This window comes from Tupaia chinensis, unplaced genomic scaffold (assembly GCF_000334495.1).
Source record: "Tupaia chinensis unplaced genomic scaffold, TupChi_1.0 Scaffold000439_1, whole genome shotgun sequence".
Taxonomy (NCBI): domain Eukaryota; kingdom Metazoa; phylum Chordata; class Mammalia; order Scandentia; family Tupaiidae; genus Tupaia; species Tupaia belangeri.
This window is the reverse complement of record NW_006159944.1, coordinates 712,852-737,638: the sequence shown is the minus strand read 5'-3', so window position 1 is coordinate 737,638 and position 24,787 is coordinate 712,852. Positions and strand designations below refer to the sequence as shown.

At 38.6% G+C, this 24,787-nt stretch overlaps 1 protein-coding gene across 2 annotated transcripts in view; it reads right to left on the bottom strand.

Annotated features, from left to right (window-relative positions):
- Positions 1-24,787, bottom strand: part of LONP2 (lon peptidase 2, peroxisomal) — a 110,842-nt gene that overhangs the window by 79,594 nt on the left and 6,461 nt on the right. The window contains exons 2-6 of one of the 2 annotated variants that reach the window (XM_006155236.3): positions 21,049-21,283; positions 15,571-15,702; positions 13,107-13,229; positions 8,852-9,015; positions 7,223-7,317 (exon numbers count right to left, since the gene is read on the bottom strand). In XM_006155236.3, coding sequence (XP_006155298.1) covers positions 7,223-7,317; positions 8,852-9,015; positions 13,107-13,229; positions 15,571-15,702; positions 21,049-21,283 — 749 coding nt within the window. The remainder of the gene's footprint in view (positions 1-7,222; positions 7,318-8,851; positions 9,016-13,106; positions 13,230-15,570; positions 15,703-21,048; positions 21,284-24,787) is intronic. The other variant, XM_027774487.1, reaches the window with a different exon arrangement.

The following is a 24,787-nucleotide window of genomic DNA, read 5'->3' as shown; positions in this document are numbered from 1 at the left end:
TGGATTCCAATGTAGTTGACCGCAGTTTAAGTCCCGAACCCGGTGGCTTGAACTCACCCCGGGCACGTGTGCATGCGTGCCCAAGATCCCAAGAGGACAATGGAGGAGAAGAGATTGGAGATTGTGGTATGGCCATCCCCCCGGTGGGTGATTTATCGCTTTCTGTCTCTCTCTTTCTGGCGAGTGTACACGCCCTATAGTAAAAACCTCTCCAAAAAAAAAAAGAAAAAAAAAAAAACAACAAAAATAGTCACCCATGCCCCCCCAAGAGACCGTCACTACCTTCATTTTGGTGTGTGTTATTCTTAGCTGAGTGTGCTCATACAGCTCTTTTTCAAAATGGAATTTTATGAGACCTTCAAGTTTTGTGAAGCATTTTTATTTTCACTTAGTACATTATGGACAATTTTCAGGAGCATATGTATTTTTTTTTTTTCAGTAAGAGTTTAAGGCTACTTAATTGCTATCACTCAATTATCATATTCATTTAACTAATCCTGTATATCTGAGCATTTAGGTTCTTAACAAATCTTTACAATGACAAAGAATGCTTCACACTGTGCATCCTTGTAACTAAATCCCTGCATACATCTGTAATTATTTCCTTCAGCTCATTTTCTATAAAAAGAAGTGCTGGGTCAATTAAAAAAAAAAAAAAGACATAGAAAAGAACTGCCTAGGCCAGCCAATGCCACAGGGGTAACACAATGCTCTACCACACTAAAGTCACACAGGAAGGTCCAGCATTCAAATCCTGAGGTCTCCTTCCACACACTGGGCAAGCACATGCTCACTATCTGGAGGGAAGGGTGGGATCATGGCATGAAGACCCTACTGGGTGGGGGGGGTTGCCTCCCTTCCTTTAAAGTTAAGAAGAAAGGATTGCCTAATTGACATCCAGAAAAGTGATCTTGATTTAAGTCTCACCAGAAGTATATGAGTCAGGCTTTGTGTCTAAAGCCAGGCTTTAATCAGGTTTACCAACGTCCTTAAGCACTTAAAATACTCATAGATTAAACATCAAGTCCTGAATGCCAAAATAAATTCATGAGCTGAGTGGCTGCCAGGGATAATACACAGTGGCACAATCATAACACAATGGGAGGGGAAACACTCACACAAGTTCACTCTTCCAATCAATTATCTGGAATTTCCTATGAAATTTTTCTAAAGAATAAAAAAGGCCTTAAGTGGTAGTGTAAGCTAGTGCCTACGAACTCAGCTAGGCAGCAAGATGTATAATTATAGTACCATTGATTTTAGTCCTGGGTGAGTGATTTAGAAAGGAAAGAATAACATTTCTTCCTCTTTGCATGGCTTTAGAACCCAATCAATAAATATATGAATACACGAAAGACGGAACACTTCTCAACTATTTCACAACCCTGACACTAAAAGCTACTAAGGTAAATACAAAGGAAAACTTCAGACTAATCTCATTTTACGTAGCTCTAGACATTAAAATGTTAGTAAATCAAATCTATCAAGAGAGTAATATAGTAAGTCCCAGTGAGATTTACTTTAGTTATATAAAGATGGTTTTATGCTAGGTTATCAGTATACTTATAAAATCGCCACCATATGGGGAACCAGCAGTTAGTGTAATGGCTATGTTGCTGGATTCCCACGTAGTCGACCGCGGTTCGCATCCCGGACCTGGTGGCTTAGAACTCACGCCGGGCGCGTGTACGTGCGTGCCCAAGATCCCGAGAGGAGAAAGGAGGAGAAGGGATTGCGGCGTGGTCATTCCCCCTGGGGGGTGATTTCTCACTTTCTGTCTCTCTCTGTCTTTCTGGCGAGCGCGTGCACCCTATGGCAAAAATATCTCCAAAAAAAAAAAAAATTCTATTGAAAGATTAAAAAGGAATTTAAACTCTTTAAATAGGCTCTAGTAGGAAAAAAAAAAAAAAAACCTTCAAAATAGTAAAAGTATTTTATTCTTATCCTGTTCTTTTTTTTTTGGCTATAGTGCATATGAACTTGCCTGAAAGAGAGAGAGAGAAAGAAATAAATCAACCCTTAGGGAGAATGGCCATGCCACAGTTCCTTCTCCTCCATCCTCTTCTTGAGATTTTGGGCACATAAACACATGAACCAGTGTGAGTTTTCAAATCACTGGGTCTGGGACTGGAATCATGCAGTCAGTCATGAGGGATTCAGCTGCCTTAATCTCCATGCCACCTGCTGGTCCCAATATCCTATCTTTTTTTTTAGGATTTATTTTCTTTATTCATCCTAGAGCATGTGTATATGCATATGAGAAAGAGAGAGAGAGAGACATATGCACAGACATGAGCACTCTCCACAGGATCGGTTCTTACTGTGATCCCCTCCTTCTAGTCCTCCACATGCTCATGCGCCCACTGTGTCAGGCTGACATGACCAGGGATTCGAACCACAGTTGCCATGTGGGATCTGACTTCTCTTGAGCTGTGTATTAGTGCTGTGCCATGGAGCTTGCTCTCTTTCTTTATAGGTAATTCTATCTATCTTCCTTTTTCTTTTTTAAGTTTATTTCTCCATAAAAGAGTGAGACAGAGAAACAAAACAACAGAGAGGAGAGAGAGAGAGAGATCCCAATAGGATCTTTGCAGTGATCTAACACCAGCCCCGCCCAGCCCAGAACTACGGGTATACATGCATAAATGCCCAGTGTGTTTAGGGAGCACGATGGGATGCAAATCCAGGACTTGCATTGTGTTACCACTGCACCACCACGTGGCCACTACAGGTAATGATTTTTCCTAGAAAACAAGTAAAAAGATTTATATGCGTTTGACACTTACTGCCAATGACCTCAAAGTGTTAGTTTTCTTATGTTCCTTACAAACAGTACACAAACGAAAAAATCCAGTACTGAGAAATACATATTTTATCAATTACAGAAAAATCCTACTTTCTCCAAAATCAGGCAAAAGGTAGTTTTTCTTTTCTTTCTTTTTTTTGGGAGAGGTTTCGCTATAGGGCGCGTGTGCTCGCCAGACAGACAGAGAGAGACATAGAGACAGAAAGCGAGAAATCACCCCCCAGGGGGGATGGTCACGCCGCAATCCCTTCTCCTCCATTCTCCTCTCAGGATCTTGGGCACACACGCACACGTGCCTGGCGTGAGTTCTAAGCCACCGGGTCCGGGACGCGAACCGTGGTCGATTACCTGGGAGTCCAGTGACATAGCCATTACGCCAACTGCTGGTTCCCAAAAGGTAGTTTTTTAAGTACTCTTTTTTCCTATTTCATCCCAAGACCTAAAGGATGCCCCCAAATAATTTATATTATGATCTAATAGGGTGTGACTTCAGTAAGATGACAGAAGAGGTGATTTCAGCCCTTTTTCCACTATAGAAACACTGATTCTGGTAACCATCCAACACTTTTAGGAAATCAAAAGGAAAATAAAATATCTCATGACAAACAAAAATAGAAACACAACATAAAACTTACTGGATAAAGCAAAAGCAGTTCTAAGAGGAAAGTTTACAGCAATAAATGCCTACTTTAGGAAAAAAGAAAGATCTCAAATAACCTAACTTTTCATTCCAAGGAACTATAAAAGGCAGAAAAAACTAAGGCCAAGGTTAGCAGAAAGAAGGAAATAATGAAGATTAGAACAGAAATAAATGAAATAGAGACTAGAAAAAAAACATAAAAAATCAAAGAAACTAAGAGCTGAATTTTTGAAAAGATAAAGAAAATTGACAAATCTTCAGCTAGACTAAAGAAAAAAGGATTCAAATAAAACTATAAATGAAAGACGAGAAATCACAAGTGATACTACAGAAATAAAAAAGATCATAAGAAACTATTATGAACAATTACATGCCAACAAATTGGATAACCTAGAAGAAATGGATAAACTCCTAGATACATATAATCTACCAAGACTGAATCTAGAAGAAATAGAAAATATGAACAAACCAGTAATAAGAAGATTAAGTTAGTCATCAAAAACCTGCCAGCCCTGCTGGCATGGTGGTTAAGGACACTGGATTCCCACATGGCCAACAGCAGTTAGAGTCCCAGACCTGGCAGCTTGCCTTCTCACTTTCTCTCTGTCTCTTGCTCTGTCCCCCTAAATAAATTAATTAATCAATAAAGTTAAATAAAATAATTCTAAAAAAAACCCCAAAAACAAAAAAAACCTCCCAACGAAGAAAAGCCCAGGACCAGGTGGCTTTATTGGTAAATTCTACCATTTAGTTAAGAACTGACACCAATCCCTCTCAAACTCTTCCAGAAAACTGAGAGCAGAGAATATTCCCAAAATTGTTTTACAAGACCAGCTCTTCCCTGACAAACTGACATGAACACTGGGAAAAAAAAAAAAAAAAAAAGAAGCAAATTATAGGCTACTATCCCTTATAATCACAGGTACAAAAATACTAGCAAACTGAATTCAATAGCATATTAACAGAATCATATACCATGATCAGGTGGGGTTTATCATCACTGGGGATACAAGAATACTTCAAAATATGCAAATCAATAAATGTGATACACTACACATTAACAAAATGAAGAATTAAAGTGATATGATCTCAATACATAAAGAAAAAGCATTTGACAAAGTTCAATATCCTTTTGTGATAAAAATTCTCAACAGAATAAGTTTAGAAGAAATGTATCTGAACATAATAAAAATTACATATAACAAACCAATAGCTAACATCACGCTTAATAGTTAAAGGTTAAAGTGTTTCCTCTAAGATAAGGAATGAGATAAGGGTGCCAACAGGGGGCACGATGATTAAAGCACTGGACTCTGACATAGCCAAACTCAGTTCAAGTCCTGGACCTGGAAGCTTCTTTTCTCTCTGTCTCTCTTTGGTAAGCACATGTGCCCTGTAGCAAATTAAAAAAAATAACAATTAATAAAATTAAATAATTTTTTTTTTTGGGAGAGGTTTTGCTATAGGGCGCGTGCACTCGCCAGACAGACAGAGAGAGACATAGAGACAGAAAGCGAGAAATCACCCCCCAGGGGGGATGGTCACGCTGCAATCCCTTCTCCTCCACTCTCCTCTCAGGATCATGGGCACGCATGCACACGCGCCCGGCATGAGTTTTAAGCCACCGGGTCCGGGACGTGAACCGCGGTCGACTACGTGGGAGTCCAGTGATATAGCCATTATGCTAACTGCTGGTTCCCAATTAAATAATTCTTTAAAAAATAAGATAAGGATGTACACTTTCACCACTTCTGTTTATTTAGTACTGGAGTCCTAAGCAGAACATAGGCAAGAAAAGGACAAAAGGCATCCAAATCAAAAAGGAAGTTAATTATCTTTGTTTACAGATGACAAAATTTTATATACAGAAAACTCTAAAAGCTCCAACAAAGAATCGTTAAGACTAATAAATTCAGTTAAGTTGTAGAATACAAAGTCAACCTCCAAAAACCAATTTTGTTTGTATACATTAACAACACATTAAGAAAACAATTTATAGGACCAGCAGTTAGCGTAATGGCTATGTCGCTGGACTCCCACGTAGGCGACTGTGGTTTGCGTCCTGGACCTGGTGGCTTAAAATTCACAGTAGGCACATGTGCGTGCCTGCCCAAGATCCCAAGAGAATGGAGGAGAAGGGATTGCGGCGTGGCCATCCCCCTCGGGGGGTGATTTCTCGCTTTCTGTCTCTCTGTCTCTGTCTGTCTGGTGAGCGCATGTGCCCTATAGCAAAAACCTCTCCAAAAAAAAAAAAAGAAAAAGAAAAGAAAAAAGAAAACAATTTATAATAGCATTAAAAAGAATAAAATATTTAGGTACAAATTTAACCAAGGAAGTGAAAGATCTTGTACACTAATAACTATAAAATACTGATGAAAGAAATTAGACACAAATAAATAAAAATCAATTCCATATCCACAAACTGGAAGAATATCGTTAAAATGCCAATACTAAATGATCTACAGATTCAATTCAACCCCTATACATTATAGAGAAATCCTACTTTCTATGCAATTCCAATGGCATTTTTCACAAAAAAAAAAAAAAATAGAAAAAATATTCCTAAAATTCATATGAAATTACAGAAGAACCCAAAAAGCCAAGCAATTTTATTTTTTTGGAGAGGTTTTTGCTATAGGGCGCATGCACTCGCCAGACAGACAGAGAGACAAAAAGTGAAAAATCACCCCCCCAGGGGGGAATAGCCACGCTGTAATCCCTTCTCTTCCATTCTCCTCTTGGGGTCTTGGGCACGCATGCACATGCGCCTGGCGTGAGTTTAAGCCACCAGGTCCAGGACTCGAACTGCGGTCGACTACGTGGGAGTCCAGCAACATAGCCATTACGCTAACTGCTGGTCCCAAGCAATATTTTTTTTAAGAAAGATTTTTACTACAGGGCATATGCACTTGCCAGAGAGACAGAAAGTGAGAAATCGCCCCCCAGCAGGGATGGCCATGCTGCATTCCCTTCTCCTCTCAGGATTTTGGGCATGCATGCACACATGCCTGACGTGAGTTTCAAGCTATTGGGTCTGAGACTCAAATCGCGGTTGGCCATGTGGGAGTCCAGAAATGTGCATATACATACAAACAGAATATTATTTAGTTTTAAAAAAGAAGGGCATCCTGTTTCTTGTGGCAACATGGAAGGACCTGGAGTGTATCATTAAGTGGAATAGCCTGATACACAGAGACAAATACTGTATGATTTCATTTGTATACAGAATACAAAAGTCAAACTCATACGAACAGAGAGCAGAATGGTGGTCACCAGGGACTGGGTGGAAGGGACAGAGAGAAGTGATGGTTAAAGGGTATAAAGTGTCACTTATACATGATCAACCATTTCTAAAGATCTTCTGTACCTATGGCTAAGAATACCGTGTTGCTTGCTTAAAATCTGCTAAGAGGGTAGATCTTACATTAATTGTTCTTACCATCACCGTGCACAAAAAAGCCCATAATAATGAGTGGGAGGAAATTTGGGGAGATGATGGATATATTTATGGCCTTGGTGGTAATAGTTTCATAGGTGTATATTTATCTTAATGAAATGTATTCATTAAATATGTACAACTTTTTGTATGCCAGTCACACTTCAATAAAGTGACTTAAAAATTATAACTAATAAAATAGTATACATAAAATAAATAACTAATTAAGTAGTAAGAGTTATATTAAAAATTATAGAGAACATTTGAAATGAAAATGTGTATGAGCTTCTGAGTGACAATTAGACTGAACAAAAAAAAAGATGTTATTTTGTTGGCTCACCGGTTGTACTTTTGTTCCAAGGAAGTTCCACCATGAGTTCCAAGTAATTTCTAGTTAGAGCATATTCTGGCATTGACTGAGGCATTTTTTTGAGTCTGTGGAGAAAGAACACATAGCGAACATGTTCAAGAATACAGAACAACTCCATAAGAACAAAAAAAATCAAGCACGACTTCTTTTCTTGGTTGGATATATCATGCATAGTTGGTTAAACCAATCTGAAAAAGATTTAAATATCTAGTTAGAAGTTTATTTGGTTGGGTCAGCAGCAGGTGTACAGCAGTGTTGCAATGCTCTGTGATGCTTTATCTGCATGAGAGGTCCTGGGTTCATGTCCCAGTGACTCCCCAGTACATGCTGGCAAGCAAAAGTGCCGGTGATCTGGGCTACATGGATGGTGAATTGCGGTGTGAAGATCTGGTTAGAATGCCCCCACTTCACACCAACTTCTCTGTGTCTCATGGAGACACAGAACTTTTAAAAAAGTTTCCTTTTGTGGGGAATAGATTTACAAAATTAAATAGATACCAACAAGATGGGAGGAGAATTATACGAGTCTGTCCTGAAGATAAAGTATTTGCTCCTTTTGAACTCATAGGGAGAGTCTCAAGTAACACAAATCTATTAATTTACTTATCACAGTAAAATTCAAGTGCTTGCCCATAGGAACAAAATAATTACATATTTTTTTATTTATCAGGAATGATGTTTTCTCATAAAAGCAAGTTAACATCAAATATTTAATAAAAAATTCAACTTTCACAGTATATGCAGCGCCTAACAAAGGGTTCAATGAAGTGCTCTGAGCATAACAGATAATCTACATTCATAACCAATGTTAGAATCAATCCCAAATATCCCTCAACTTCATTTACTAATGATCTTAATGATGAACCTCAGAACATCAAATCTCTAGGTTGTAAGCATTCCAGAAGATTTACTGAAATTCACTAATAAAAGAAAACACACTATCGCTTATATAGTTAAAATTATGTAAAGAAAAAAATGGTGTTCTACTTAACCTTGAGGCTACCCAGAAAATGCAACCAACCCAATCCTATTCTGTCACCAAGATTTGCCTGCACTTTGTCTTGTACAAAGAGAAACTGATAGTCCATGCCCTCCAGAGTTCATAATTTAAAGAAAGCAGTGACATGTGAAGAACACCATGATATTAAACATTATGTTTTAACAAAATACAACCCATTCATTTAGACAATGACAACTTCAAAAGTTATATTTGACAGTGTATGGTGGGTGGAAGAGTTTTATCACTTATCCTCAGTATTTAAGAAAAAGCTACAGTGCTATTAGTTCAGGAGTACTAAGAGAGTTTTAAAAATTAGATCCTGATTAAGGAATGAAGAGAGGGAAAAGCATTCCATAGATCAAAGGTATGGACTGAAAATTAGCAGAGCCAAGAAAGAGCAGTGTTGGCACCAGGAAGATAAAATGATTAGGGCAGTCTGTGAGTCTACCAAGCATAAGGAAAAAAAAAAAAAAAATCAGGGAATATAAAACAAATTCCAATTTGTAATTCAAAGAAGCAGAATCAAGTTTCCATGACCAACAATAAACATTAGCAAACAAAATGAAAACGCTAATGAATAAAACCCTTCTATAATTTACCTTTTTAATTCTTTGACACAGACTTTATGGGCCTGCTCTGGCATACTGGATGTTCGGACTTTTTTTTCCAGCATGACAATGTCATCATTATCTTCATCCTCATCTTCATCTTCTAAGGTACCAGGGATGTGTGTAATCTTCCTAATAGGACGTATTGCTATAACCTGAAATAGAAAGTACAGAAGTCAAACTGTGTGTCAAAATAAACTAGAAATGGAGTACACAGGAAAGTTATGATAAGTGCTAAGTAAACACCTTTTTTTTTCTCTTTTTTTGCTATAGGGCGCATGCGCTCACCAGACAGACAGAGAGAAACAGAGAGACAGAAAGCGAGAAATCACCCCCCAGAGGGTATGGCCACGCCGCAATCCCTTCTTCTCCATTCTCCTCTCGGGATCTTGGGCACGCATGCACATGTGCCCGGCGTGAGTTTAAGTCACCGGGTCTGGGACTTGAACCGCGGTCGACTACATGGGAGTCCAGTGACACAGCCATTACGCTAACTGCTGGTACCTATTTTTTTTTTTTTTAGAGAGATTTTTGCTATAGGACATGTCCATTCACCAGAGACAAAGAGACAGAAAGTGAGGAATTATCCCTGGAGGGGATGACTATGCCGCAATCCCTTCTCCTCCGTTCTCCTCTCAGGATTTTGGGCACACATGCAGATGTACCCAGCATGGGTTTTATGCCACTGTGTCTAGGACTTGAACCGCGGTCGACTACATGGGAGTCCAGCAATGAAACCATTCTGCCATCTCTGGTCTCTGAATAAATACTTTTATGCCTACAGTCTGAAGTTCAGGATAATTAAGAGGCAGATGCACATAGGAAGACTACAGAGTTTAAAATGTAAACCAATAGAAGGCAGAGTGATTTTCCTGTTCCCTTCAATAATAATCTTGTGTGAAAAAATTCAAGGAACTGGCTAGTAGAAATAATTAAAACGTTGAGAAATTATCTTTCTTTGAGCTACTGTTGCAGCCATTATCTTCCTGATATTATCACTACTTACCATTTGGCAAGGGAATAAATTCCATTTTTTTCTTTGACATTACAAAATTTCTCTCTAGTACCTTCAACCTTCTTCCACTACAGGCTCTATTCTCTGTCTTCAACACATAGGAAAGTCTTCCTCCTTTAAAAATATTTTATTTTACCTATGGTCCCTTCTTGTTTAGTTAACTAAAACACTATTTGCTTTCTTGTGATGTGCTACTTATTCAACAGTGGCTGTAAGCACTGTGTTCCCTTCCTCACCAATCATTTCAGTTAGTCTTTGGCTTCTGCCTCTATTCTGCTGAAATTTTTCTTTCAACTCCAACAGATGTCTTCTGTGTCAAGTCAAATGGCCTTTATGTTCTCTTTCTCCAAGACCTCTGTTATATGTTTTCCTGGGACCAGCAGTTAGCGTAATGGCTATGTTGCTGTACTCCCACGTAGTTGACCGTGGTTTGTGTCCTGGACCTGGTGGCTTAAAACTCATGCGGGGTGCATGTGCGTGCATGCCCAAGATTCCGAGAGGAGAATGGAGGAGAAGGGATTGCGGCGTGGCCATCCCCCCTGGGGGGTGATTTCTTGCTTTCTGTCTCTCTGTCTCTCTCTGTCTGGCGAGCGCACATGCCCTATAGCAAAAACCTCTCTAAAAAATATATATTTTTTTGAGTTTTCTTTTCTTCTTCTTTTTTTTTTTTTTTTTTGCTATAGGGCATGTGCAGTTGACAGAGACAGAGAGACAGAGACTCAGAAAGTGAGAAATCAACCCCCAGGGGGAACAGCCATACTGCCATCCCTTCTTCTCCATTCTCCTCTCTGGATCTTGGGCATGCATACCCACACACCCAGCATGAATTTTAAGCCACAGGGTCCAGGACTCAAACCAAAGTTGACTATGAGGAAGTCCAGCGATGTAACCATTTCGCCATCTGCTGGTCCCTCTCTGTCATATTTTGGTTTCTTTTTTTTTTTGGAGAGGTTTTTACTATAGGGCGCGTGTGCTCGCCAGACAGACAGAGAGATAGAAAGCGAGAAATCACCCCCTAGAGGGGATGGCCACACTGCAATCCCTTTTCCTCCATTCTCCTCTCTGGATCTTGGGCATGCATACCCACACACCCAGCATGAATTTTAAGCCACAGGGTCCAGGACTCAAACCAAAGTTGACTATGAGGAAGTCCAGCGATGTAACCATTTTGCCATCTGCTGGTCCCTCTCTGTCATATTTTGGTTTCTTTTTTTTTTTTGGGGGGGTGGAGTACTTTTGAAGGACTTCACTTTTAAGTGATGGTCATCTTTTCTGATAGTAAGCAGTAGCTTTCTGTGCCTCCCAACAGGGTATAAATGAGTATGTCTTTCTGCACAAAATGAAAAACCTGAGTCACTAATCTGATCTGAAGCCAGAAAAAAGTCACGATTCTGCCGTTAGTTTTCCAAAGGTGTCTGGAATCTACACATGGGGATGGTGATCACTACTCCCATTTCTCTGCTCACTCTCCTAGGCCCTCTCACCTGTCCCTTCTGCGGTCCCGCCAAGGAGGAGTTCTTTACTTACACTCTTCATTCTATACAATGTATTCTTTTTTATTTTTTAAAAGAGAGATTCTTACTATAGAGAGCCTGTGCTTGCCAGAGAGACAAAGATTCAGAGAGACAGAAAGCGAGAAATCATACCCCCAGGGGAGATGGCCACACTGCAATCCCTTCTCCTCCACTCTCCTCCCGGTATTCTGGGTATGTACGCACATGTATCCGGTGTGAGTTTAGGCCACCGGGTCCAGGACTCAAACCACAGTCAATTATGTGGGAGTCCAACGATATAACCATTACGCCCTCTGCAGGTCCCAACAATGTATTCTTTTTGCGGAAGGAAAATTTATGTGCTGATAATGCATCAAATCTCTAAAATTATTCTTAACTTTTAACTTAAATTACAGTTCAGGATCTCTGCAGAGCCTAAAACAAAGAACTGCCATTTACACATCTCATGCACATCAATTAAGAGGACATTACAAAAAGTTCATGAGAAAATGGAGTCAAAGTACAAGTTCATTTTGGTACAAAAGTTTTAAAATCCATGCAGGTTTTTCAGGATGCATATTTTCCATGAATTATTTGAAGACCTCCCCTTTCCCCGATATATCTTTCTGATCTTAATTGCCTACACATAAAAGTAGTAAAATCAACAGCTCAACATGGATTTCAGGCTGGCCAGGTAGCCTAGTAATAACGGAGCCCGGATCCCACATGGTCAACCATGGTTCGAATCCTGACACTGGAGGCCTGAAAAACAAACTGGGCACATGTGTATGTGTGCCCAAAGTCATCATGTAATGGAGAAGGGATTGCAGTGTGACCACACCCACCCAACTGGACATTGCTTTCTCCCTACCCCACTCCATTTCTGTCTCTCTCTGGAGAGTACATGGGCTCTTCGGCAATTAAAAAAAACCATACAAAAACAAAGAAAAAAGGTAGACTTCAAACAGATAGCATATATATATAAATGTAACGTTTGATAAGGGAGAAGAGAAGGGTTATTTAGTAAGTCATATCGAATCAAATAAAAAGCCATTTAGGGAAAAAATACAACTGCTGTCTTCACCTCGTGAACAGAGTCAAATAAGTAATACGTGGGCTACAGAGTAAAGTACTTTTTAATTGATCAATTACATGAAAACTAAAAGGAAAGTGATATTTATCAAGCCACTAGAGAAAAGGTGACTCTAAGCTTAAAAGACAAGATTGAGAGTGTGACTAAATGAAAATTGAAACTTCTATGCTAAAAACAAAAAAGTCAGCCAAGTCATGGCACAGCCTATAATCCTTTCGGGAAACAAATTTCATAGCATGTTCTTAATAATACATGCAATTAAATACGTCATACTCAAAGACCCTCATCATAGTTATTTGCTAATTTTTAAAATATGGAATACGCTGGAAACACCATGTGATGTTTGATGCGAAGGGAAATGGCTTAGTAAACTATCCCTTTGGAGATTACCAAAATAATTCAAAACAAAAAGGAAGTATTTATATGCTAACACTACTATCACCAACAAGAATAAAAAAAAATTTAGGCATGCAAAGGACTAGAGGAAAACACACCAAAATTTTACTATTAAGTTGAGTGGTAAGAGACAATGAACTGTTCCCTTTTTTCCCCTTTCTTTATTGACAATTTCTTTTCTTTTCTTTTTTTTAAAGGATACCTAATCTCATACAATATAAAATCTAAAAAATTAAAAGAAATATTTACCCTCTTATCATCATCTTGCTTGGGTTTTCGGGTTTTCTGAAGCAATTTCAGCCCTTCAATTTGTCTGACAAGCAGTGGTATAGTCATCTTGAACAGCTCCTCCAGGCTCACGGAATCTAAAATCTAAAGAAATGGAATCAATAGAATCTCTCTCAAAAACACATACTCCAAAAATAGGCAATCAGAGCCACATCTTAAATTATTAAGTTTTAAAATAAACAAAATAATTCCAGTCGGTATTCATGGCTACACTAAGGCTAACAATCAAATTAACAATATTAATCAACAAGGTTGTCTGAAATGGGTATAAAGGATTCTAAAAAGGATATGAACAAGGGGCTCTTAGTTTTTTATTTAAAAATAAAGCTGTGTGTTCCAAGCTCAAGAACCAAATGCAAAGTTGATGTCCAGTCTTTCCAGAAATTATTCTCTTAAAGCTCAGAATATATCTATGTATTAGGTCTAAACACATTTTTGGTTTGCTACATACACAAGAGAAAAGAAGCACTCCTCACCAACCTGCACAAATGGTTTGCTGGAGTAACCACTATTCTCCATGCCCTCAGTAAAACATACCTGCAAAAGCCCATAGCCAGGTGACTCTCTAGCACACCTGTGCTCTTCTGCTCCCACCAACAGAACTGACTTCTGTGTCTATAACCCAACCCGTTTGTATTAGCTGTACTTGCTGTTATAATTATAGGATTTAAGTATTAAATAATTAACAAAAATAAGAATGGGTTGTTTTCATTTGTTGTTACTTTTTTTTTTTTTTAACATTTTGCCATAGGATGCATGCATTCACAGAGACAAAGAGACGGGGAAAGTGAGAAATCAACCCCTAGGGGAGATGGTCACGTTGCAATCCCCTCTCTTCCATTCTCCTCTCAAGATTTTGGGTATGCACGCACACACGCCTGGTATGTTTCTCAAGCCATCAGGTTCAGGCCTTTAACCACAGTTAGCCATGTGGGATCTAACACCTTCACCACCATAGCACCTACTGGCCCAGAATGGGTGGTTTTCAAAATGGGTGAGGAAGATTCAACAAGAGACTGCTTAAAAATACTATAAAAATAAATGTGCAAGGAAAAAGCATAGTTTTATAGTTTGTCAATTAAGTTCTGTAAACCTAGGATTCTATACTAGGATTATTTTTCAAATGTCTTTAAAACACATTTCATTTTTGACTAGCAACAGTGGGGCAGAGATAATGCAACACTCTATAATACTAATGTCACATAGTAAGGTCTCAGGTTTGAGATCTGAGGTCTCCCTGTACATGCTAGGTGTGTGCATTTGCCCTTAATCCTGGTTGGCCGAGGCTGGGGATAGATAATGGCATAGAGTCCGTTAGGGGTGCCTGTCTTTTTCTCTCTGTATCTATCTTATTATATAAATACATAGAAATTTTTGGGAAAAAAACCCCATAAAACTCCACTCATTTCATTTTAAAGAAAATCCAGTTGTATGGTTGTAAAGGCAGCTGGATCCCACGTGGCCAACTGCATGGTTCAAGTCCTAGACCTGGATGCTTGAAAAAACATGCCAGGCACGTGTGTATGTGCATGCCCAAAATCCCAAGAGGAGAATGAAGGAGAAGGGATTGTGATGTGGCCATCCCCACGGGGGAGTGATTTCTCACTTTCCCTCTCTCCTCCTTTTTGTCTCTCTCTAGCGAGTTCATGCACCATAAAAAAAAAAAAAAAAAGAGAGATTGAAAATAATAGGTAATGCATAGTAGGTATGAATTATATAAGAAACATCTTTTGGAATTCTAATAAATCAGGCTATACACAAGGGAAAGATCATGGCTCCATATATTGAAAAAAAGGTAAGATAAAAATTAGATTAAGTATTCGGTTGTTGGAAAAGTCTTAAGTATTTTTCCACGTGAAAATGTGTCATGACTTTTCAGACAACCCAGTATTTCAGTTAGGATTAAATATTTACTTTCTGTATAATTTTCTGGTTTAACTAACTTTTTTTCCAGAAACTGACCAACTCCTAATACTGATTGTACAAGAGCTGCTTGTGTAAACAAAAATATTAAACAATCACTTTTGAAAGTCAGTTCTTAAAGTGTAAAAAGTATTTTAACTACTGGAGTAGCCAGTGATTCTTTCTTTCCTTTTTAAAAGTTTGTTTATTTATTTATTCCATAAGCAAGTGAAAGAGAGAGAGAGACAAGCATCCTCAAGAAGGTCTGCATGCCGTGATCCTCCCCCAACTTCAGTTAGCCTGGATCGTGGGCATATGAGCGCTAGGCATGCCGAGGGAGTTGTTGGCATGAACTCAGAACCTCCTTGCGTGGGTCGACTTTGCAGAGCACTGTGTTACTGCTGCACCACCCTCCGGCCTGCCCCTACCAGTATCTCTTTCAAAGTCAAAATGGAACTAATCACTACCTAGAACTAAGTAAAAAGGGACAAAGCAGCTTGGCATCAAGAAGGGGACACTGTACCTGAAGTTTCTCTTTGTTGCTTGTTCGGATAATTGATGTCAGAATGTCTGGTAAAGCTTCCCTCGGAAGACTATCTAAAAGACGTCTTAATTTAGCAACTGCAGGGACAGACATATCCAACATTTCAACCAACTGGAAGGGAAAAAGAAGTTTTTAACAAAACCCAGCATTAACTGTAATTTATAAGAAAATCAGATTGCCATACAGGTTTAATGTTTGGGTTTTAATCTTTGTTTCTGAAAGCCCACTGATTAATATAGTCCAGGTATTTTACAGGCAAAGAGAGAGAGAGAGAGAGGGAATCAGAAGTACTTTCAAAATTTGAATCAGAATGAAAAATCAAAATAGCTCAAAAGCGGTTTATAAAAGGTGCTGTAAGTCTGTGCTATGATTATTATTTTGGAAAAAGTTCAAATTTATAGATAATTTGCAAGAGTAATAAATTCCTTTATATCTTTCTCTTAGAGTCACTGATTCTTAATTTTGCCACTTAACTTTCTTCCTCTTTATAAACACACACACACACATTATTATTATTACTAAGTATTTGAGAGCAAGTTGCAGACTTTATGATCTTTGTTCTTTTTTTCTTTTTCTTTTAATTTTGCCAGAGGGACCATGTGCTTGCTGGAGAGAGACACAGAGAAATGGGGAAAATGAGAAAGCAACCCCCATGGGGAATGGTCTCTTCTCCTTCATTTCTCCATCCTTTAAGGACTGTGGGCACATATGCATGCACACACCCACTGTGGTTCTCAAGCTGACGAACCTGGTATGCAAATCACATGGTCAACTATGTGGGATCCAGCCACCTTAACCACCAAGCAACAGGCTGGCCTGACTCTTATTCTTAAGAATGAAGACATTCTCTTACAAAGCCAGAATATAAGATTCTGGAAATTTAATATAATTGATGTTTCTTTTTTTTTTTGGAGAGGTTTTTGCTATAGGGCATGTGTATTTGCCAGAAAGACAGGGATAGACAGACAGACAGAAAGCGAGAAATCATCCCCTGGTGGGAGATGGCCACACCATAATCCCTTTTCTTCCATTCTCCTCTCAGGATCATGGGCACACATGCACACATGCCTGGCGTGAGTTTAAGCCACCAGGTTCAGGACTCAAATTGTGGTCGACTACATGGGAGTCCAGCAACATAGCCATTATTCCAACTGCTGGTCCCCATAATTGATGTTTCTTTTTTTTAAAATTATTTTAACTGTTATTTATTTAATTTATTTACCTCATTTTATTTTAATTTGACCAGAGAGGGACAGAGTTGAGAGAGAGTGAGAAGTGAGAAAGCAGGCCGCCAGGTCTGGGACTCAAACCATAGTTGGTAAAAGACGTCTTAATTTAGCAACTGCAGGGACAGACATATCCAACATTTCAACCAACTGGAAGGGAAAAAGAAGTTTTTAACAAAACCCAGCATTAACTGTAATTTATAAGAAAATCAGATTGCCATACAGGTTTAATGTTTGGGTTTTAATCTTTGTTTCTGAAAGCCCACTGATTAATATAGTCCAGGTATTTTACAGGCAAAGAGAGAGAGAGAGAGAGGGAATCAGAAGTACTTTCAAAATTTGAATCAGAATGAAAAATCAAAATAGCTCAAAAGCGGTTTATAAAAGGTGCTGTAAGTCTGTGCTATGATTATTATTTTGGAAAAAGTTCAAATTTATAGATAATTTGCAAGAGTAATAAATTCCTTTATATCTTTCTCTTAGAGTCACTGATTCTTAATTTTGCCACTTAACTTTCTTCCTCTTTATAAACACACACACACACATTATTATTATTACTAAGTATTTGAGAGCAAGTTGCAGACTTTATGATCTTTGTTCTTTTTTTCTTTTTCTTTTAATTTTGCCAGAGGGACCATGTGCTTGCTGGAGAGAGACACAGAGAAATGGGGAAAATGAGAAAGCAACCCCCATGGGGAATGGTCTCTTCTCCTTCATTTCTCCATCCTTTAAGGACTGTGGGCACATATGCATGCACACACCCACTGTGGTTCTCAAGCTGACGAACCTGGTATGCAAATCACATGGTCAACTATGTGGGATCCAGCCACCTTAACCACCAAGCAACAGGCTGGCCTGACTCTTATTCTTAAGAATGAAGACATTCTCTTACAAAGCCAGAATATAAGATTCTGGAAATTTAATATAATTGATGTTTCTTTTTTTTTTTGGAGAGGTTTTTGCTATAGGGCATGTGTATTTGCCAGAAAGACAGGGATAGACAGACAGACAGAAAGCGAGAAATCATCCCCTGGTGGGAGATGGCCACACCATAATCCCTTTTCTTCCATTCTCCTCTCAGGATCATGGGCACACATGCACACATGCCTGGCGTGAGTTTAAGCCACCAGGTTCAGGACTCAAATTGTGGTCGACTACATGGGAGTCCAGCAACATAGCCATTATTCCAACTGCTGGTCCCCATAATTGATGTTTCTTTTTTTTAAAATTATTTTAACTGTTATTTATTTAATTTATTTACCTCATTTTATTTTAATTTGACCAGAGAGGGACAGAGTTGAGAGAGAGTGAGAAGTGAGAAAGCAGGCCGCCAGGTCTGGGACTCAAACCATAGTTGGCCATGTGGGACTCCAGCGCCCTTAACCACCAAGCCACATACCTGCCAGGCCCATAATTGATGTTTCTATGATAGGCAATCAGGAGTTAAAATACTTATTTGTAGTATAATGGTTTGATGAACTTCATTATTATCAGGAAAAAAACAAACAAACAAACAACTTTCCAGGATATATCCTAGAAGACAGACTAAGCCCCAAAGCAAGTTTTCAGTAACTGTGATAGTCATTATCGGGTCTATGGACAAGGATTCCTCTTTTCTTCTGGGCATAAGGTAGGGCTGCTTGTTCTCACCTCCTTTGAATTTAGATGTGGCTTTGATTCTAAGTTGATCAATGAAATACGAAGGCGTGTGACAGTTCCTTCTGGACAGAAGTATTAAAAGCCATTGAGATATCTGCCACATTTCCTTTACCTACTCCAGTTATAAAGGAAGCAGGTCTTGAGATGAATCTCTAAATCTACCTGGGTTCCAAGTGACTCTAATAGGCAGATCACCACACCATGAAGCGTGAGCAAGAAAAACATCTTTGTGTGTTATGTAACTAACACTCCAGAGTAATTAACAGCAGAACTTAGCACATATTGACTATTCACAAATGATGAACCAAATCCTCATTTAGTCAACTCTAAAAAGATTTACATGACAGTAATAAGCCACTCTAAAAACACTGTAATTTAGGAACCCACACATTACCTGTCTACAATCAAAAGAATGAAAGTTTAATTACGATAAAGATGCCTAGTCAGAGAAGTAAATAAAACGTGAAGACCCTTGCTCTGAGGAATTTATCCGAAGAAAAAAATGAGTTAAAACTCATTCTCCTAACCCTAACTGGGTATAAACTATTTGCAAGACACAATGTCCTACTCAGTATAGGATGGCTAAAGCAGAGGTGAATTCAGGTTTGGTAGGAAAAAAGATCTATATGTTTCTAAATAATACAATAACATTATATTGAGAAAATATGTACAAAGAATTGTGATGGCACAGAAAAAGAGCACTAACAGCCTACAGGAGTTAAGAAAGCCGAGTTAAATTTGAAAATTCAGAAAAGTTAACGGCACTCCTACAGGGAAGAGTAGACAAAATCACAGACATGAAATAACAAGAGGTGAAGCTCTTTGACTTTTTTCAGTATGGAAACTAAAAAAGCTAGAATTATGGGTATGAATAGAATAACTAAAATTGGAGCAAGATAGACAGGCCTAAAATGGGTTGCAACACGCTTCCATGTAATACGAAGAAATCTGGACTCTACCCTGTGGCCATTAAAGTCTTTTACTAAAGAGAAAGACATGTTTCAAGGATTTTTTTTTTTTTTTTAAGAAAGTGAACAAGGAGCCAGCAAGTTATGATGGTTAAGGCGCCAGACTCCCTCCTGGCAGACCACAGTTCAAGTCCTGGACCTGGCAGCTAGTTTTCTCACTTTCCCTCTCTGTCTCTTTCTAGGCAAATTAAAAAATAATAATAATAAATAAATAATTCTATAGAGAAATTTTTAAAAAAGTGAACAATATGGGTTATAGATAGAAAAAAACTGTAATAGATCAGTTAAGAGGCTACTAAAGAAATCTCTTGATGAGGGCTGCAGAAGTAGATGTAGAAGGGAAAGAAAGAGAAATATGAATTGGAAACAGTCTTCTTGTCTAAAAAAAAAAAAAAGGACAAAAATTTGACACCCCAACTTAAAGAAATTTATGAAAGTATTTAAGAAAAGGTACTTAGTAAGAAAACTCCATCAATATGGAAATACAGGATAAAACTGAATCTGGACCAAGGCCTACCATGTAGCCTTAGCCTGCAGAGTCACATAAGCTAGTGTGACTGGGCCTAAAAATCCTTTAATATTACAAAAGAGTTACATGTTTAAAAAGTTTCTGTAATTTCATGTGATGAGAAGTAAAGGTAAAGCTAAAGAGGCAAAGAAGCTGTGTCCAGTAGAAGTAGAATGATCTAGGAAGCAGTACCCAGAAAAAAGGAAAGAAATTTTATCTCCTTCACTGCCTTATTCCTAAATCGTATATACTCTTGCCAGTACTCAAACTAGACTTTTTTTTTTTTTGGAGAGGTTTTTGCTATAGGGCACATGCGCTCACCAGAAAGGTAGAGAGAGACAGAAAGTGAGAAATCACGCCCCGGGGGAATGGCCACGCCGCAATCCCTTCATCCCTTCTCCTCCGTTCTCATCTCGGGATCTTGGGCACGCACACATTTTTTTTTTTTGGAGAGGTTTTTGCTATAGGGCACATGCGCTCACCAGAAAGTTAGAGAGAGACAGAAAGTGAGAAATCACGCCCCGGGGGAATGGCCACGCCGCAATCCCTTCATCCCTTCTCCTCCGTTCTCATCTCGGGATCTTGGGCACGCACACACACACACGCACCGGGCATGAGTTTAAGTCACCGGGTCTGGGACTCAAACCACGGTCGACTACATGGGAGTCCAGCGACATAGCCATTATGCTAACTGCTGGCCCCAACCCACAGTGTTTTTCAAGTGCCAGGACTAGGATTTGAACTATAGTTGTCTATGTGAGATCCAGTCTCTTTAACCACCAGACTACAGGGCTGGCCTGTATTTTAATATTTTAAATATTTAAATTTAATAAAGATCTGGTTTGGAGACACTGAATGTCATAAAGAAAAGCTCTAGAAATACTCTTAAGAAAAATGTTAACGAAGGGCAGGCCAATATATTCTAAAATGATTTACGTGCAACTCCAGACAACAGCAAATTGGAATTAATACACTATCAAACACTGAAATGTTTATTTCCCTAAAACTTCACAACCCAACAGATTCATCAGATCTTAGGATGCCAAAGGAGCCAAAGAAAAAAAGGAGTCATAAGGAAAAAATTAAAGCGACTCACTTGTACTGCATATTTGTAAAATTGTTCTGATAGCTCTCCTAGCTCCTCCCTCGTTTTACAGGTGTTGGGAAATTCCTCAAGCCGGTCCAACTGTTCCACCTCGGCAACTGGATATGGCTTCTCTTTTAAGACCTGTATGATCTGGAAACGGCATAAGCCTGTGATCAGCAAAGTGTAGTGGGGCTTCGGCCAGTTACTGCCCACAACCTGAACCACCAGCGCGGCTGTCCCGATCCTGAAAAACACAAAACATCAGTCTTAAAAACACTGAATAATGTGGAACAGAAACTCACTTCAAAAACAGCTGGCTGCCGCGTAGGCTGACATGCGTCTGCATTCTCAGTGATTTAGGGATGGTGAGGCAAGAAGATTGCAATATGGTGAGACCCTGTCTTTAAAAACATAAAGTGTTGGCTTTTCTGAGAAATTTACTAAAAACTAAAGTGCATCTAAAACGTCCATCGGTGATTTCTTTATATAATTTAGCATCTAGTACGTGGTCTAAGTTACTACCATCAGCTGTAAGGCAAAGCAGGCACTTTCACTAGAATTAGCACCTCTTCCTGAACAGTTAGATTATTTAAGCATAAGAATGTGAGGGTAAAAGTAGCTGACAATTATACAGCTTAGATTAACTTTGCCAACTGGGAATAAGGCAATCTTCCATAGAATAAATATTAGATTTTTAAGTAAAGTGCTAATAAATATTAGCACTTCAAATAAACATTACCATTTTAAATAGATTAAACCTATCTAAGAAATCCCTGTCCCAGTATCAGTTTTGATACTAACATCAAGCCAGGTTTAATTTTTTTTTACATAATCTATAAAAGTTTTCCATATCTATCTTGTCACAAATTGCTGTCACATTTGGGGAACTAATATTTATACTTTGAATACTGAATTTCTAAATGTTGCAGATTCCACATTGTCATGGACTAAGGAGAATACCTATATCTTGAGAAGTTATGTGTAAACCTACTTCTAAGTGGTAATTACCTCACCTAATCGCCGTTTAAAAAGTTTTATTTAAGTCTTAGCTCTTTATCAAAACACACAACCAAGTCACATGTAAACTTAATTCACAGAGAGGAAACGTCACCTAAACTAAGGCAAAGGTGTATAAAATACAAAGAGCAACATTCAGATGTTGCTGCCAGACCGCAAATTAAAATAGCATTTTCTTCCCTCAGCCACAGGAAAAGTGGTCATTTCCAAAAAGAAACTACATGTGACCAGGGCTCTCAACAGCCTGGGAAAACGGGAATGCTGGACTACACCTTCCGATTTCGAGCATATTGAGTCACACACAAATACAATAAGTGACTATTTCAGTGAATTTGCTTACATCTATATACAATGAATTCTCGACTGCTTCCTTATGACGTATTCATTTCATGGTTACAAGCCAGAAAATTAAGGCTATAACTTAGTGAGAAAAAAAAATTACATATTTTAAAAACATGAGATGATTTGGCCATTATTGATTTTTTTATTTGTGTTGTGGCTACTTTACTTTACTTACTAATCCATAGTAGGTTATGTTTTCATTTCTTGAAAACCAACTCAGACTGCCTAAGAAAAGTAGCAATACCTAAACTGATGAGAGACCAATTTAAATCACATAGAAATCCATGACAGATGATAGTCACCCATGTTTGCACAATGCTGAAGAATTCACATTTATTTGTATATAAAAGGTCCACAGATAAGAAACCGGATCCTTGCCTAAAGGGTTTACAAAGTAGAAACCAAGAAGAAACCGGACTGAGAAATGAGACAAATCCAAACCTCCAGATTAGGAGATAAATTTAATTATTTGGGTTACATCATTTATAGACGGTAATACTAAAAATGAGCTTTCATACAAGGCGAATAAAATACTTTTGCTAACTATAAAAGGAAGATGCTTCAAACTCCTAATGAGACAAACATATAAGGTTCTAAATGTGTTAACTGGTTTGTACTGGAAATCGCTTACAGTTGACCATAATGTATCCCCTGTAAAAATATAAAGAAATAAAAACAGGGACCACCAAATGGCATAAGGGTTACGTTGCTGGACTCCCACGTGACCGACTGGGGTTTTGAGTCCCAGACTCAAATAAACTTGAAACTCACACCAGGTGTGTGTGTGCATGCCCAAAATCACAAAAGGAGAATGGAGGAGAAGGGACTGCAGCTCAGCCATCTCCTCCCCACAAGGAGTTTTCTCACGTTCTGTCTGTCTCTATGGCAAGGGCATGCACCCTATAGCAAAAATCTCTCATAAAAACAAAACAAACCCGGGAACAAGCAGTTAGCGTAATGGCTATGTAGCAGGACTCCCACGTAGGTGCCCGCGGTTCGCGTCCCGGACCCGGTGGCTTAAAAACTCATGCCGGGCGCATGTGCGTGCGTGCCCAAGATCCCGAGAGGAGAATGGAGGAGAAGGGATTGCGGCGTGACCATCCCCCCGAGGGGTGATTTCTCGCTTTCTGTCTCTATGTTTCTCTCTGTCTGGCGAGTGCACGCGCCCTATAGCGAAAATCTCTCCAAAAACAAAACAAAACAAAACCAAAAAACACCCATGATCTATGGAATTACAGATAACTAGAAACAAAATACTTGGCAAAAGACATTTTAGGTGAAAAGCATGAGGAGAAAGGACCATGTTTAATACTATTTTAGACAAGTTCTACAGTACATTGGGCTCTAAGTTTTACATACAATAGTTAAGTAAACAATCGACTAAATCTAATACTTTCCTGCTATGAGGTACAAAAGATTTTATATCCTCTTTCTACATATTCTGACTTAGATAATGAGAGTTCAAAAGTAGGGCCAGACCATGGCCTGGTGGTTAAGGGAGCTGAATCCCACATGGCTGATCGCGCAGTTTGAGTTCTGGATCCTGTGGCTTGAAACACACACTGCAGTGCGGGTGCCTGCAAAATCCCGACAGGAGGGAGAAATGGAGAAGAGACTGTGACGTGACCAAGCCCCACCGTGGGTGCTTTCTCTCTTTTCTTCTCTCTCTCTCTCTGGTGAGCCCGTGTGCCCTCTAGCAAATTAAAAAAGAGTTCGACAAATATTTGAGAATGATCGATTGTAGTGACGGGTCAACCTAAAAAATTGCACAATTAGAAAGAAGCAGTTTTCCAAGATGAGGATACATAAATACCTAAACTCTGATCTATATGTTACGCATTTTCTTTCTTCTCTTGTGAGCCTTCCATTTTTCTTAAAATCCTTGATCTTCAAGTCCTTTTTGTAATGATGCTTGTTTAGATCTGCCCATATTAAAATATAGGGCCTCCCCCTCTCCTCTCTTTAATTTGTGAATGCTACAATTAAAACTACCCATTTCCAGAATAAATAATACAACTAGTATACAATGCTTTGTAGTCAGAAAGCTTTAAGTATTACTTCATTAAATACTCCCTTTTGCCCATATAAGGCAAAGTTACTCATTATTACAAATGAGTAACTGAGACGAAAAGGGTAAAACTAGTTATCCGTGGCTATAAAGGATATCTAATTTTAATAGAGTTCCTGAATTAGGTTTTATGACATGTTTTACCCTTTTCTCAGAATACACAATATGAATTTGTACCTATAAGAAATTTCAAAATAATTGAAATGGCTTCTAAATAGCTAAGATACTGGAAAACAAGTTATTTAGTATATAATATTTCTATCTTAATAAAGAAAAGCACTTCGACCAGAACTCTGGAAACAAAAGGAAAGCTGTACATTT